This window comes from Neolamprologus brichardi, chromosome 7, assembly GCF_056152115.1.
Source record: "Neolamprologus brichardi isolate AB-2024 chromosome 7, ASM5615211v1, whole genome shotgun sequence".
NCBI lineage: Eukaryota > Metazoa > Chordata > Actinopteri > Cichliformes > Cichlidae > Neolamprologus > Neolamprologus brichardi.
In genome coordinates this window covers 62,628,944-62,645,429 of record NC_142110.1, presented here as the reverse complement: position 1 = coordinate 62,645,429, position 16,486 = coordinate 62,628,944, and the positions used below count along the sequence as shown (strand labels likewise).

General features: G+C 42.0%; 1 protein-coding gene across 1 annotated transcript; it reads right to left on the bottom strand.

Annotated features, from left to right (window-relative positions):
• Window positions 1–625: 625 nt before the first annotated feature.
• csnk2a2b (casein kinase 2, alpha prime polypeptide b) lies at window positions 626–15,353 on the bottom strand. Its single transcript, XM_087844065.1, has 12 exons — window positions 14,318–15,353; window positions 13,851–13,962; window positions 11,532–11,633; window positions 9,365–9,415; window positions 9,186–9,245; window positions 8,335–8,418; window positions 5,168–5,278; window positions 4,976–5,077; window positions 4,307–4,407; window positions 2,597–2,745; window positions 2,411–2,494; window positions 626–1,271 (listed from the first exon to the last, which is right to left on the bottom strand). The coding sequence occupies exons 1-11, from the start codon at window positions 14,419–14,421 to the stop codon at window positions 2,418–2,420; spliced, it is 1,053 nt and encodes a 350-aa protein (XP_087700191.1). The 5' UTR covers window positions 14,422–15,353; the 3' UTR covers window positions 626–1,271; window positions 2,411–2,417.
• Window positions 15,354–16,486: the final 1,133 nt, after the last annotated feature.

The window sequence follows — 16,486 nt, the reverse complement described above, 5'->3', positions numbered from 1 at the left end:
CTATCATCTAAAAGTTTGTGTTACTAACTGCACAAACGTCCTCATCACTTCTGTTGATTAACTCACCGACTTTTAGTTTGTGTCCTCTTACAACACTGAGTGCAGGTTTTCCATTTCCTTTAACGCACCCAGGACACGCTCGGCATCTCCTGAGAAGAGCTGGAGGCGGCGGCTGGACCGAGAGAGTCTGGGCGTTACCTGAAAGTTGGCCCAAAATGCTGACTCGGAAGTAATTTGATTACATGTAAATTTCCCGTGTAATTTTGTCAAATGAAAAACACAAAATTGAATTAAATCTAATCAATTGGCAATTATTTGACATCAAAGAGAGCTTTGTATGACCCACAGTGCAAAATGAGTTCATCATCCCGAGCTAAAGTAACTTTAAAATACCTTAATATTGGCTTTTATCCATCAAAACTAAATGCACTGCAGTTTTTGTTCACCACATGTTGTTTTAATACCCAAATATCTTTGATTAAAGGCCATCTTGTGTATTTTAGGTAAACTGGAACCCTTTAACTCAACCCATTTCCCTTTATTAACCAAAATATAAAATAATCATAATAAATGTCACCCCATATCAAAACAAATGAGCAGTAAAAATCACTCACAACGCGTGCAGTTCATCTAAATAAAAATCATTTAATTTTCATTAATATTAATATTATTATCATCGTCATCATCATCATCATTCTATCTAGAGAGAGTCCACCATGCCACGTTCAGATCTGGAGTAGTGCTAAGATGCCTGTCTGTCTGAAGGGGGAAGAGGGTGGGGAGGAAAAAACAGGAAGGAGACAGACAAGTTAGGGTCGGGGGCGGGACCTGTACAGGTTCACGCTCCTGTTCATTCTCCATGCTGATGCAAACAAAGAGGGGGCGCTATAAAGGAGGGCTGGACAGAAAGAGGAGGAGGAGGGACTGAATTGTAGTTTGTCTTCACTGGCCAACATGAAACTGAGCTGTGAGGACAGAGACCAGCTGAGGGGGACAATGGGTGGAGGGGGTGGAGCAGCTTCAAGCTCACTGGTCAGGTCTGCTGGACAGGGAACCAGGACAAGCCAATCACAGACTGATACAGAGGAGGAGGGTTTATGTATACACGTCTGCATCTGTGTTTGTACATGTAGAGGTGTGCTTGCACTGATGTGTGTATCTGTGAGTGTGTAACTGGTCAGAGTTACTTTGATCCATTGTCACTGTACACTTGTCAAAGTCACTGTCACAACCGGGTACAAAGTTGAGGTAACAAACTTCTTTTTCCGCTTCTGTGAAGAGAGACAAAGAACGAGTGAGAGGAGTCGAATCAATCAAAGCAGCAACTCACGGACGTTTCGCTTCCAGGCTTCGTTAAAGCAGAAGACACAGACATCATCAGGGAGTTATCGATGTATAACAAACATAAACACTGGTGTTGTGCTGATAATAAAGCCGTAACACGAGGATTTCATCGTTTGTAAAACCACACTGACAGCACGCTGCAGTTAGCTCATTCGTGACGGGCAGCTGTAGCGCCAATACCTGTCGCCTTCCACTTTCTGTTTCCGAGCAACAAGGAAATGAGGCACCTTCACGGAGCTTCACGATTGGCAGCTTTTATGAGGATGCCATTAGCTCACCGCACGCCAAATTAAATCACAATATGCTCATTATTGATAACCAACTTGGACTTTTCACACTTAAATTCATTCTTGCAGACACCTGGATGAAACCTGACAATTAGGAGAATCTGAATGTTTGACCGAAACACTTTGTAAGACAATACAAATTCCTAATTAGTTACATATTACACCCCAAACGAGTTGCTTTAGTCCACCTTTTTCAGACGCTGACATCACACAGAGCCAACCTGAGCCTTTCGCTCCTGGGGATTATCCTTGTGCAAACTCCTTGTTACCTCATTACTGAAGATTTTGGCCACGTTTAATGTGTGCATCCACCTTTTTCAGCTAATTTTGGATATGGCGGTAAAAGCACAGTGAGTTTATAAAGGGGTTACTATTGCAAAAAAGTAATTAGATTACTGTTACTTTCCTGTAAGCACGTTGCGTTACTAAACTGTGATTTTGTTTGAGAGTGTCTCATGACAACAACAGCGTGCGACGTCCGTGGCAGCAACAAACACGCGTGTAGATCAACAATGGATAATATGGAGTGTGGTAAACAGTACAACCGTGCAGCGTTTAAAGCTTGGAAGTACTAACAATACTTTGAGTTTGATTCCGTAATAAGTGACAACATTAACATCCGCTGTACACTCTGCGTGGGAAAAAACGTCTTTCTACAGCGAAAAATTTAACTTAAAATCTGAGCACACGTGAAAACTTCATCTGATTATTGTTTGGACTTCTGTGTGTGCTTTCAACTCCTCACTGATGAGCTCTGATGATGTTCTTTAAGCCGTTACCCGTGTTTCATCGCGCTGTAGTGTTGCCACTGGAAACCATGTTGCTGTCAGAATTCGACAAAGACTGCTCCTTCACTACAGGGTCTGCAGGAGCGAGGGGAAAGAGAACCATGCTTAAAAACCAGAATATCTCTGAGAATAATAGATTTCCTTTTGATTTAGAGTCGTTAAACCCAAAAAACCTACAGAAGTAGGGGTGCTCCATGGCCTCTGTGGCGGTCAGTCTCTGTTGGTGATCGTATCGTAGCAGCTTGTCCAGCAGGTCCAGAGCTTCGGGGCTCACCAAGTGCTGATTCTCCGTCTGCACAAACTGTTCCCAGCGCTTCCTGCTCTGCCTGCAGACAAATGATGACAAACATGTTTCCATTTTTTCCAAACCTCACCTCAGGACGCACTTTAAAAATAAAAACTTTCATGCACCAGGTGTATTCATACTATCATTATATTATATATTATGCTGCTATCCTGTATATATTGTACTTATTATTGTCTGAGTACTACGGTTGTTTTATTGTACTTTTTATATTTTACATTTATATTTATTTTGCATTTTGCACCAAGGGAGTGGCACTCCAATTTCGTTGTACTTTGTACAATGACAATAAAGGCTATTCTATTCTATTATTTTATCACTAAGATACTTTCTGGCTGTATTCAGTTTTCATTTCTACGTTACATTCAACATGATTTGACAAGAGCTGCTGTACAAGTTGGAATCAAAGGCATGTTTCTGACTTGGTTCAAATCATAAAGAATAGAAGTTTCTCTGCACATGTGGGAGATTCTTCTTCTACAACAGCACCTTTCACTTATGGAGTGCCTCAGGGGTGCATCCTGGGCCCACTTCTTTTGTCATTGTATATGTTGCCTCTAAGTTTGACCTTTAGAAAACAACATTTTTCTTTCCACTGCTTTGCTAATAACATCCAGGCGTATATCCTCATTCAATTGACAAGCAGATGCAAGGGAGCATCAGTTCAACTTTCTTAGCAACATTAAGTTCTGTGTGATGATAAATTTCTTATATCTTAATGAAAGAAAGCCCGAGGTTATTTGCTTTTGTAAATTTGACCCCTCAATCAACTTTTCTGACACGCCGAGTCATTCGGCTCGTTACTGTCATGCTGCTGTAATAAAAAAAACAAAACCCGGGCATGATTTTTTTAAAAAATGGATCAACAAATAAGGACTGTCTCTATAATTTACTTTTATCAACTCAGAGTCACTGCCAAAGTAAAACCTTATCTCTTGCAAAATGACCTGGAAAAGGTTATTGATGTTTTCAATCACTTCCCACCTGCACTACTGTAATTCCCTTTGGTATCGAACAGTCATCTTTGGTTGCAGTTAGTCCAGAATGCGGCAGCTTGCCTCTCTACTGGTATTAAAAAGCACAAACACATAACCCTGATTCTGCCATCTCTTAATCGGTTCCCTTTCCGTTTTTGAATTGATTTTAAGATTTTATTGCTCACTTTTAAAGCTTTGAATGTCACATTCACCTGTAAGTACTCTGAGGTCACCTACCCAGTTGCTCTTAGCACCAGGTCTATGGAATAATCCATCTCTCCATATCCGTACAGCTCAGACGGTAAATCTTTATTAATAAGACATTTATTCCTCTTGGATCAAGTGTAGCATCCTTATAGACAATTACATTTTATTTGTTTAATGTTTGTGTTGCTTTGCTTTCATTTTATTTCCCTTGTTGTTTTATTTAATTTTATTGTCTTTTATGAGTTGATCGATTGTCTTTCTCTAGATTTTCATGTAATTTTTCTTGAGGCAATATACTTTTAATGCACAGCAATTTGGTCAACTCTGTCATTTTAATGTATAAATAAACTTGACAGCGCTTCTCAAGTGAAGAGAATCCAAGAAGCCGAGTGAACTTACTGTCCTAGGAGGTCCTTGAAGCGTGGGTCTAGCTCAATGTGGTATTTACGCAGGTAGCCGAAAAGCTCGTCTGTCCCCAGGACTTTGGCAATTCGCACCAGCTGGAAAAAACAACAGTGGAAGAGCATAAATGTCAGAGCCGACTTTTAACACCTTCCAAAATATTAAAAATGTAACACACAAGCTTTAAGACAGTGGTTACCTCCATCTTTTAATATATACTCTATGCTACCAAACTGTGGGAAACTCAGACCAATTACTGCATTTATTACGCCCAATTATGCTTCAGCGACAAACCGTGCCATTTATTGGTTTATAAGTTAGTGCCACATATATAACATCGGGACACGATCTCACTACATCGTCTATTACACAGGTTACGTTGTAGGCTCTACAAAGGTTCCCCACAGAAGCCAAATCAGAATGAGCAACTGCACTGAAACCTTCTGGTAAAATGAGGACCCCTGGTGGTGAAAGGTTTAATTACATTTTACAAAAAGTAATTACAAAAAGTACCTTTAGCTGAGAAAAGGACACCACAAACAGCTGTGTGTTTGTGCCATGAGACGAGGCAGACCCTCTGAGTTTTTTAACGCAAGTGTGCATGGAATCAGTTTTTCATGTTTACTCTTTTGTCTCATCTCGTATAAAAATTCGTGTGACAGGCACCTGATCGTAGTTGTCTTGTCCGTGGAAGAAGGGCTCTTTCTGAAAGATCATACTGGCCAGCATGCAGCCCAGGCTCCACATGTCTAGACTGTAATCATACATCTGGAACACACAATCGTCAAACAGCACTGCAGATGAGGAAAAAACAGACATCTCAATTAGCCGCATGTGAGAAAACAGTGTGCGTGTTACCTGGTAGTCCACGAGGAGTTCGGGGCCTTTGAAATATCGCGAGGCCACTCTGACGTTGTACTCCTGGGACGGGTGGTAAAACTCTGCCAAACCCCAATCTATAAGACGTAGCTACAAAACACACACAGCAGAGACATCCTGTTAATGCAATTTAAGGGTAAATTGGGTGAAGTCACATCTATATGAGCCCGCTGCCCCCTACTGGACATCTTACAGTCTGTTTTTCTTTTCTTGTAATAAAGATAAACCTGCAGTCTGAATATTCTGCCCAGCATAGCCTCCACTGAGCTTCACTGTTCCCTGCAGAAACTCGTCCTTGTAGTGCCCTCCAGCTCACTGAACAAAACGTGTCTGTTCAAACCAAATACTTCAAATTTTGACTCCCTGCTGCCATTTTTCTGCTCTCGAGCTTTGTGTGTGTAGCTGAGTTTGAGCACTTTGTTGCCAGTTCAGAGAAAAGGCTCTTTGGCTGCTTGTTCCAAACATCTCCACGTTTCAAGGGGAAGTCGGCTTTTCGTCTGCTGCACGCAGATTTCTGCATTTCAGCTTCACATTGCTGCTCATTTCCTTGTGGCACTGCTGGAAATGCCTGTGTGCCTTTGAGACGTCTTACTGACAGAGGATGACATCCTTTGGATATTTTTGTTATGCTAACTGTTGGCAACATTTTTTGATGAATTTGATTTCTGTCACTTCTGCAGCAACCCATTTTTTTCCCCTTCTGTCATCAGATTTTATTCCCGCGACGCTGCCGTTTCTGAGTAAACTCAAGATCGCAGTTCGACCTACATAAGTTGCAACGTTAAAAACCGAATTGTTTTCAATCAGGAAACAGGATCTGCTACTGCTTTCACACAAAGCACAAAAAAACATGATGTAAACAAATAAAACATGTAATTTCTTATCTGATATATAGATATTACTGGCTTTAAAATGAAAAATGTCAAACTAGTCAATGATTCCTATTGTGACTACATTATTAGAAAGCAGGCTTTCTGGGGCATTAAATGTATTTAACTTCCCGGTGAAGGCTTGTAAATGCCAAATGTGTCAGAGTTAAATATGACTTTGCTCTGAGCATACAGGAATTTTAATGTTTTGATGACTTCATCAGTCTCGCTTTCGAGGAATTTTGGCCTTTTCTTCCTTTCAGTGTTGGTTCAGTGCATTTGCAGGTATTTGTTTATGCATGGCTCTCTCATGGTGCTGACACAGCATTTTAATCAGGTTGAGGTCTGGACTTTGACTGCAGCACCTGGATTCTTTTCTTTTTCAGCAATCCTGCTGTGCTCGAGATCATTATTCTATTCCAATTTGGGCCAAATTGACAAATCGCTTCACATTTTTCCTTCCCGCTGTCGCCAAAGTGCATATGCGGTATTTGTGCTGATATGCTGTCTTTGCTGTACGTTGTGACCAAGCATTTTCACTTCGATCTCATCTGTTCACATTCAACTTTACAGACCTGAACCATGCTGCGATGTTCTTGTTTTATAGAGAACATCCTTTCCTACAGTGGCCCTGAGACGTCAAATACACCGCGACTTAAGAAACCACCAGAAAATAGACAAACACTGCGAAAGCGCACAAAACGCAACAAAAGTTGAATTTAGCACAACAGAAAGTTTTTCTCGGGACACAATAACTTGCCGGTCCAGCGGCAGAAGTGACAGAAACAAAAACACTCAAAGCAGAAGGTTCAACCGTGCTGTGAATGAGAAAAGATGCAATGTGTGTTTGAATCACGTATTCATATAATACTGTACATACATGTTCGCCATTAGCTGTTTACTGTTAGCATGCCACTTCCGCCACTCTTCTGTAACGTTATTTGGTCTCCAGAGGTTTGTGAGCTTTTACAATGTTTCTATTTGCTGGTGTCTTCTTATGTTGCAGTCTGTTTGACCTCTCAGGGCCACCGTACTCTCTCCTGGTCACACTTCCAAACAAGCCACACCTGATTCAATGTTTGTCTAATTGTGCTGTCATGAACTTTAACCTTTAATATGCTGACTGAGGCCTGTAGACTGAGATGTAGCCTGTGGGTTGCAGGTGCATTCATACACCTGAATGCTCCAGACCAGCACACTGCAAAAAGTGTCTGTTTTAATAGAAGCGCTCCTATTTGCTGATGACCACTCAGGTGCATTCTGTTACTTATCCTCATAATTCATATGGAAGCAGGAAGGAGCACCTCGTTTTTCCCCACAGGACTCATTTTAAGACTTGACTGTAGCATGCCCACAACATTTGTCCAGGCAGACTTTAGACTGCTTCTTATTACACTTTGCACAATCTCAGTCTTACTTTTTACTCTTCTTTAGTTTAACCACATTTTATCCCTTTTCCATCTATAAAGCTTCACTATGCGCCTGTGGCACTTTTACTTTAACTACATTATTTAATTATTGAAAATTGTACTGTTTTTATTATTTATCCTGCTGCTTTTAAACAAAAATCCCCTATGGGATAACTATCTTCATGTATTTAAAATAATCTATAACCAGTGTGGCAGCGAGTCGCCTAACCTTAAGTCACTAAAGCTGTGAGCAGTTAAAGCAGACCAGTTTTTGATTTGTTGTGGCGTTTGTGATGTGCTGTGCTGATTAGTGGATTTCCTTTCTGTTAGTGTTGCTCACTCCTCACGCTGGAAGTGGAAGAGAGACGAGAGAGACGGAGAAAGGCACTCGGGAGCAAGCGACTCTCGACAGAAAATAGATCCATAGTCCTTCACATACACGTAGGACGACATGCTGTCAGAAGTAACCGAGAGAGTTGGAAAGGTCTTGTTTTTTTAAGTAACATCATAACCTATAAAAAGTGACCGGAGGCATCCGCAGACTGATGATCATAAACGCTTTAATTATCTGATTATAATAGCTAATGAAAATGCACCAACAGTGTGCAGTGAGCCTGACATTTACGTAGATGGAAATTACATCTGTGTTTATTTTAAGGTTCTCATGCCTAATGCGCTCGCGCAGGGATGCTGCGTATTTGAAAGCCCACGCTAATGCAATAACAACTCCTTTTCAAAATGGGAAAAAAAAAAAAGGGAGATAACAAAAGATGGGAATGAAAAGCCGTGGTGAAAATAACCAGTGAGGGAGGGTGAGTGTGGGGGTGTGAGGGGAGAACAAAATAAGACTACACAGAGCACTGCCTACCTTTCTCAACTGGTGGTCGATCATCACATTGTGAGGTTTGACATCACGATGCATGATTCCCATACTGTGACAGTAGTCCAGAGCCTGACACACACACATACACACCAACATAAAAACGTATTAAAGTGCTTCTTTTTTTGGTAAACAGAACAGATTTTCAAGATAGCATTTCTAAACTCACTAGTTTTCTTTAGACAGCATTAATTATTTCTATAACAGAAATATTATAGACAATATTATTAGCCCCCTGAAAAACAGACCTTTTCATTAAGCCATAACAAAACACACTGCTGCGAAATGACGTCCTTTAAATTGGTAAAACTCAAAGCTTGTAAAATTAGGTTAATCGTCAAATTTGTACACAGTTTAAAACTTTAATGACCTAAAGAAAGTTTATATATACTGCAGAGAGACACTGCTTATATTTGGAGGAAAAGCACCGTCCCCAAAGTGGAGGTTGGCGAGTCTGGAACCGGGAATATCGTTGAGGTGGAAGGAATCAAGAAAAGGAAGAGGGATCTGTGAAGATTTTCAAAGAAAACCTCAAGCAGTCAGGAGTGAAACTGGGTCTGGGTCATCGCTTTGTCTTCCTACACAACAAAACCCAAAACATATGTAGCTCCTGATGAAGAACGACTTCTAGAAGACCAAAGTGAACGTTACTGACTGGCCTGCACAAAGTCCTGACTTGAAATCTGCGGGGTGAACTGAAGACCAAGGTCCGGAGGTCAGGAGACGAGGGGGCTAACAACACTGACACTGGTAGTTTTTGGTGTTTGTGAAATTATTTTGTTTCTGTAAAGTAGAATAATGTAAAAACTACGATGTTTACTAAAGCTGAGATGTCTCACCTTCAGTAGTTCATACATATAGAAACGGATATCGTAATCTGTCAACTTCTGGTACAACTCCTGCAGGGGGAGAAAAATAACACAAATAAGCACTGAGGTTTGCTGCTCTTTCAGCCTTACTGATTGCAGCTATGAGAGACTTGGCACCGAGCAATGTAGGAAAGAGGCGAGGATTGTACCTTGAAGTCTGTGTTATTGATGCATTCAAAGACGAGTGCTGGCGTTCTGGACTATACAGCCACCACAGAGAGCATGAGAAGGGTGTGGAGAGAAATCAGGAGGAAAAACAAACAATTAACACCACAGAGAGAGAAATATATAAATCAGGAAAACACTTATTTCTGATTCAATCACCTGATAAACCAGTGATTTGGCAGCCCCCACCGTGTGATTTCAACCCAAACAGGACGAACGATACAACCATTTGAATCATCCCTGATACTCAGCCGTGCACTCCAAAAGCTGTGCATACAATGATCATTTTCTAACCCAATGAAGTTCACAGGAACAAACAGACAAAGGACCCCGCAGGGTTCCCACCGCTGCACTGGAACAAGGCCTCCTGGCTTAGTCAGAGCATTTCCACTGCCTAAAAATATCCTTCCTTCCTGGTCGGTTGATGTGTCCCAGCTCAGAAAATCGTAAAAAGGAGATATCCAGTCTGGTCGTCGCGGTGGATTTCAGATTGAAAACACAGAATATAGAAACAAATAAGTGGTCAAATGATAAAACTTCTGTTGACTACAAAACAAAAATTTAAACGCCACAAATTTTAGGTCGGATGGGAAGCTGAGAGCCAAAACAATCACACGGTAATTACAGCAAAACTGGAATTATAAGATTACTTTGTTTCTCGTGCCGACACAGAGTCTATCATTTGCTAAAGACAACGATGTCGTAAGGGGCTTCCTGCTGTATTTGTCATGCGAACAAACAAATGCTCAGGTGATCACACAATGCCACAATAAACCAGCGATCCAGGTGCTAAAAAGAAAAGTTGCAGTTCCTCAAATGGCCACTTGAGGCAAAAACAAAAGAGAAGCGAATGATTTCACACAGCTGGCCGTGTTAAAATATCCAACTTTACAGCAGCAGGCAAACAAGCTTGCTATGACGATGACGCTGGTTTCTACGGCTACTTTACCCCTTTATGACGACTGCATGGAGGTTATTTATTTATTTTGTTTTAATTATACTGATGTATAGAATTTAGCATGATAGAGACCATGGGTGTTTTCAGTGCTGACGAGCTCATACGCTACACTGAGTTCCAGCTGAAGTCTAACTTCCCAGTTTTCAACTGCGATGCCCCTGAAGTAAGATTTCGAGTCAGAGCAGCGCATTTGTGACTCGTTAAATGAGCCGTACGCAGAGCATTGATCAGGCACTATCCGTGAATGTGCTGCAGCACCTTTTTAAGCACAAAAAGAGCACCGTGTTGTATTTCTACTGATGCACAAAGAGCTCGACCTCACTAAGGAGCAAAGCAAATCGTGTATTCCTTGCTTTTCCAACTTCACTACTGGAATACAGTTTGAGAGTAAAGTCACTCCCAGCTCAACCATCCGTCTTCAGAGGCAAATGAAACGCCACAACAGCCTCGCTTTAGATCATTTTCGTCACCAAACTGAACGTCTTCACCGTGTCAGTGGTGCTGGTGCGCTTATGAGGCGAAGCAAATCATCCTTTACATGCATTTCTGTGTGATGCAACCAGAAAACCTACAGTTGCATATTTCTAACCAGAGCAGCTAGCGTTTGCTTCCTTCTGGCTCAACACCGCCCCGAAAGAAAACAAAACAAGAGGGAACCGGCTGTAATAATAATAATACAACAGTGTGAATACCTATGGAGCTGAAACATACTACAAAATCTTTTTGTACCATTAGTTCCACACTTCTCCACTCGCCGACAGTCAGCAAATGCAATTCACCAAGAAGTGCAGCAATTTCCCAAACATACAATGGGAAGAACAACATGGCTGCCTTGGAAGTATTCAAGGTAAACACTGCAGCTTCTAAACTGACACCAACTTGTAGCTGAAAAAAATGGTTCCAGTCAGTCCAGTTTACTCATTTTAATCTGGGGGAAAGTAACAGTGAGAATGGCGCATCCCTTATTTGACTGACATTAAATCAAAGACCTAATATAGATGTAATTATTCACAATGCTGCGAGCTTGGGACAGTTTGTTTTCTTGAGAGAATGACGGGGAAACAAAGAAGGCAGAAAGACGGAGCTTTAATCTAGTAGCTGACATTGTGGCTGCTCATACTCTAGCCCTAGTTTTACATCTCGATTCATTTTGACACTTCATAAAAACATAAACATGCTATTAGCAAGCCTACCACTGGGTCTTTCACTGTGTCCACCAGACGGATGATATTGGTCCCCCCTCGCAAGTTCTCCAGGATTTTGATCTCTCGCTTGATCTTCTTCTTCTTGACCGGCTAAAACAAGCATGAAAAACAAAACAGCCAGATTTAATAAAAAGATTTAACAGAGCAGTCTCAGAATAAATGAAAAACAGCAGAGGAAAAGACGTAAAATCTGAAAGGTTTGCTGCCCTGCTGCTTCTTCTCACTCCCGCCTCATATCTGCTGACTCTGCTTGCACTGTCGCTGCTGCTGCATTCTTCAGCATCTCTTAGCTTCACTCAGTCGGAGGTTTCCATTTAAGTGACTGTCAGCTAATCCTCATCTGTCACAGGCATCACTCAATTTTTTTAGGGGTTAGACCTCTTGCACTTAGTCATATAGTTGTTTAGTAACCATGTTAAATAGTGACTACTAACTGTGACAAGACAAAAACGAATCAAACGCAGGGTCTACAGCTAAAAATCTAGATATTTATGCTGTGATCCGAGCAGAAAAAGAAGACTCTACTGGCTGTTTTTAAGAAGGAACTTGGATATGTGAATGTTGTGCACTCAATTAGCTTAATCCACCAGTAGTGAGGCAGCAGTAGTAGAGCCAGTCAATCAAAGCCGGTTTTAGTGTTAGCACCACCGACGTCTTACAAATGGAGCTTTGTGTCAGCACTTAATTTAAGGAGTTTGGTTATTTCCCATATTTGCCTTTATCATTAGTTATATTTATTACTGATGTGATGCAAATGTTTGGCAGTTCTCTGCAGCACAGTAACCACACGTCATCATCCTGCTGGCACCAACTTCGTTAATCTTCATCTGGGATTTTCCAAAAGCAGCAGGGGGCTTTGCCTGCTGGCTTAACTGCAGGGCTGCAATTAGCTCCAGATCAGCAGTGATTGAGTGACCCAGAGCTGCCATCACTGGCCCGCTAGCTGTTTAGGCGATCGGGCAGAGCGGCCCAAGTTTTGTTTTTTTTTTCCATCTGGCAAAATGTTTGTCAGGAAAAAAAAAATCAAACATCTCACTTTGGACTCTAATGTTGGAGTTTTTTAGTCACTAATTCAACAAACATGTAATCTAAACTTGACAAATGCAGGAAAACTGGAAAGCTAAGGTGCATCTATTTTCAGCTTACACGGTCTCAGCCCATTAGCAGGGTTTAAGACAAAAAATAATCCTTTCACGCTGCCACAATTTTAAGAATTATGTCTTTGGGTTCATTTAAGCAGCTGGGATAAGAGTCAGCAACACCACGACTGAGGCCAGGTTTCTCTGCTGCAAAATGATGGGGGAAGAGTTGCTGCCCCAAGCGTGGTAGGTGCCTTCCTTTGGTGTTTTTCAGGGCACGCCCAACTGACCTAAAACTCTCTGGAGAAACTAGACATCTCATCTGGTCTGGGAGCACCTCAGGATCTTCCAGGAAGAGGTGGAAAACGTACTCAGGCAAAGGGATGTTTGGAATAACCTGCCTAGCCTAGCGAAAGACTAATTATTCAGGAAATACTCAAGACTAAAAAAAGCTATATCTTCATTATTCATTAATTTAACAATTATTTATGCGGTCATACATCATCAGCTGGTCAAACTCTGCTTTGAGGTTTTCTTAAAATTCACATTAATTGAAGCAGAAATCTCCACGGCCAAAAACTGCAGTTCCTTAAATGGCCACTTGAGGCCTGTTCCAGAAGTAAATCGATCCCAAAAGGCTTCCGTGTTAAATGACCAAACTTTACAGCAAAAATAAGGATGTTTGCTTTGTGCTACAGGAGACTGTTTTGTTCTCAAGAGCTAAAATCCATTTTCATAACAACTATATAGGGGTGAAATGCACCTCAATGCAAAGAGCTGTAGCCAACATCACTCTCAAGCTCATTTGTGCTGTTGATTTAGGAGCATTTTAATTGAATTCTCTGATATGGATTTAAATGTGCTATAACAAGTTTATCCCTGAGTTTTGTTGAAATTGTAGTATTTAAGTACTAAAAGCTACTTTTAGCTACTCCCCTATTCACAAGGGCTCACTACAGCAGGTAGATCCACATATCTGACTTAATGCAATGCCCGAGAGATTTTTATTTCCTGTTGGGATCGAACTCAGGATCTTTAGCATAGGCGAATGCATACACCATTACACAGAATTCTCCCACCTTTTATATACAGTCTGTGTATTTATCTAATAGCTTTTCACAACAGATGCAGATATATTTGGCAATAAAATATTATTAAATAATAGCTATTCTTTAAAATGTAATAAAAATGCCCATGATGGCAGTGCTGTCCCAATCAATCTGCTCACCTTCAGGATTTTGACCACCACCTTCTCATTGTTGGTGATGTTGATAGCCTCGAACACTTCGCTGTACTTCCCTCTGCCCAGCTTTCGAACCAGCTGGTAGTCCTCCTGGTTGCTATAGGGACAGCCAGAAAAACAGGAGTATGAGGAGAGAGGATTTTTTTTTCCAGATACATACAATTAAGCCAGTCTATAAGCTAATTCTAAATGTTCTACCGCTGACTTCTGGTTCTGATACCAAGCCAAAATGTTATACAAGTCAGGCTGGATAGGTGAAAGAGATGGAGGTGAGGAGGAGGAAAGTGTCAGACAGTGAAGAACAGCAGGCTTGAAGGTTGGGAGACATGGTGTCATCACACCCTCACAGCTAAATGTATAATAATAGACGCCCATCTGCCACATTTCCCCTCCACAGAAATCCTTTATCATACGATTATCATGCACGCTGCAGTAATCACAAATGTCCTCACTTCCAGTTGGGTACGTGGGCCTCGTAGTCCCAGTACTCGCGGGTCTTCAGCGTGTTGACGTCTGCGTACACACGGGCTTTGCTACCGGCCACCGGACCCGGCATGGCGAGACCCGTGGCTCGGGTGCCGTGGGGCGCCTGTCACGGAGATCTGCTGGGATGTGGATGGCAGACTAAAATGGGGGGTGGGGTGGGGGAGTTGTATGAATGGGGATAACGTGTGTGGGTGTAAAGCGGAGCTGGCCAGCCAGCTATCGTGCAGAGAAAAGCAACCAGAGTCAGAAAAGTGGAGGCAGGGATGATGAGAAAACCAGGGATGTCCGCCGGGAAAAGCCGCAGTCACTGCCCGCCGAGCAGCACTCCTTGGTGGGGTTAACAGAAGCAGCAGAGACGGGGAGGGGGTGGTGGATCTTGGAGTGATTAGCAGCTGAGATTACACACAGGGATAGGGAAGCATCGGGGCACTGAGGTAGAGAAGAACCGGACCCCTGAAAGGCCACAGAGGGGGCTGGAAAGGAGGTCGGTGGTCTAAAAATTACGGGTCTAAACTCCGAGGCTAACGTTGCTCTTTGCGGGCCCCAAATCCGAGGAGAAACAGGCGGCCTTCATGCGCTGGTCCGGGAATGAGGGGTGCCCACCGTGGGCCGGTGTTCGCTATCAACCGAAAGCCGATGTGATGGATCGACAGTGGGGATCGATCTCGGGGAGAGGAGGGGGTGGAGTAGCGGAGAGATCGATGATGTTAGCTAACGGTAGCCTGCGATGCTACTTGAGCGCGAGGATGTCGCACCGACGGGGAGCGCTCGGCGCCGTGCACCACCATCGGTGGAGACAGCGTCATGTGCGATCGGCTGTGCGGGGTAAGCAGCGCCTCGGAGGCCCGGTGCCACACGCTCACAGAGACCCCGCGATTCAAGGGGATTCTTCTGCACCTGCGGACCTCCCCTAGTCGAGAGCGCAGGGAAGGGAAGCGGATTGCGATTGAAGAGGCGCAAGAGAGCCGCCCGGATGTGAAAGCCGCTGGCTGCCGGGGTGAAAATGAGGAACGAGACCTTCCAGTGGATAGCCGGGCCACAGCGCCCCCTGGTGAAAAGGATGTGACGGATTTCTCAACTATTTAAAAACGGAGTGCAAAAGTAAGTAAAACAAAAAAAAAAGCTGACTCCGGTATGTAACAGGTGTCGTCTCGTCTGTTTGTAAGCAAGGTGCAAAAACTACCTCTCTAAGGCAGAACTCGTTAGATTTTAGTTGCTCCAGTCACTTTCCTAAAACTAGATATGCTCTCGAGCGCACTTGGAAAAATTGTAAAATTTTCACACTTTAACCCAGCAAAGCGCAACCTTACTCAATTAGAATGTTCCCCAAAATGTGAAAACATTCTAGAGGAAAACCTTTAGGAAGCTTTTCCTGGAGGTTCCCTTAAGTTTGTTTTTTAATAACCTTTAGGGAAACATCTGGGAACATTCTTGAAGGTCCCCTGGAAGTTCTACAAAAGCAACCTTCAGTTTTCAGATTGCCACCCTTACTGTTCACTCTGTTTTAATGAAATTTGTCTCATATGAATTAGAGTTGTCTCAAGTATGAAATACAATTCATTGTTTCTATTTTACCTTTTGAGTTCAACTCTGGCCTTAAATTTGAACTTGGTAGCATGGATTTTCTTAAAGAATATACATATCTCACTATATATAGTATTTTGTAATAGTTCTACAATAATATTCTCAATTTTTTTGTTAATTAATGAGTAATAATAACAACAACCCTGCTATGCTTTCTAATGTGTTTCGTTCATGTAAGAAAGAAAAATATTAGAACATGATTGAATTTCAAACGTAATATTAAATAGTATTTTACATCTGAAGCCGAAAAAGTCTGGTAAATTTCATATATTTTCATGGATGAATTCAATATTCATGAGACATATCAAGGCTTCTTTTGTTTTAGTTTTAATTATTATTGATTGACAATCAGGAATTCAGTATTAATCAAAAAAGGATTCCTGATAGAGAAATGTTCCAATTCTAAAGTGTGGTCACTTAGTACTTGGTTGGGGTTCCTTTACCATGAATTATTGCATCAGTGCAGTGTGGCATGGAGGCAATCTCTGCTGAGGTGTTACAGGTTACTTTGATTTTTGGGTTGGGTGTTTCTCATTTTCCTCTGGACAATA

Coding starts and splice junctions, on each gene's coding strand:
- csnk2a2b (XM_087844065.1), bottom strand. CDS start 14,421: ATGCCGGGTCCGGTGGCCGGTAGCAAAGCCCGTGTGTACGCAGACGTC. Junction 13,963..14,317: donor GCCCACGTACCCAACTGGAA/GTGAGGACATTT, acceptor CTGTCCCTATAG/CAACCAGGAGGACTACCAGC. Junction 5,279..8,334: donor TCGACCACCAGTTGAGAAAG/GTAGGCAGTGCT, acceptor TGTGTTTTGTAG/CTACGTCTTATAGATTGGGG.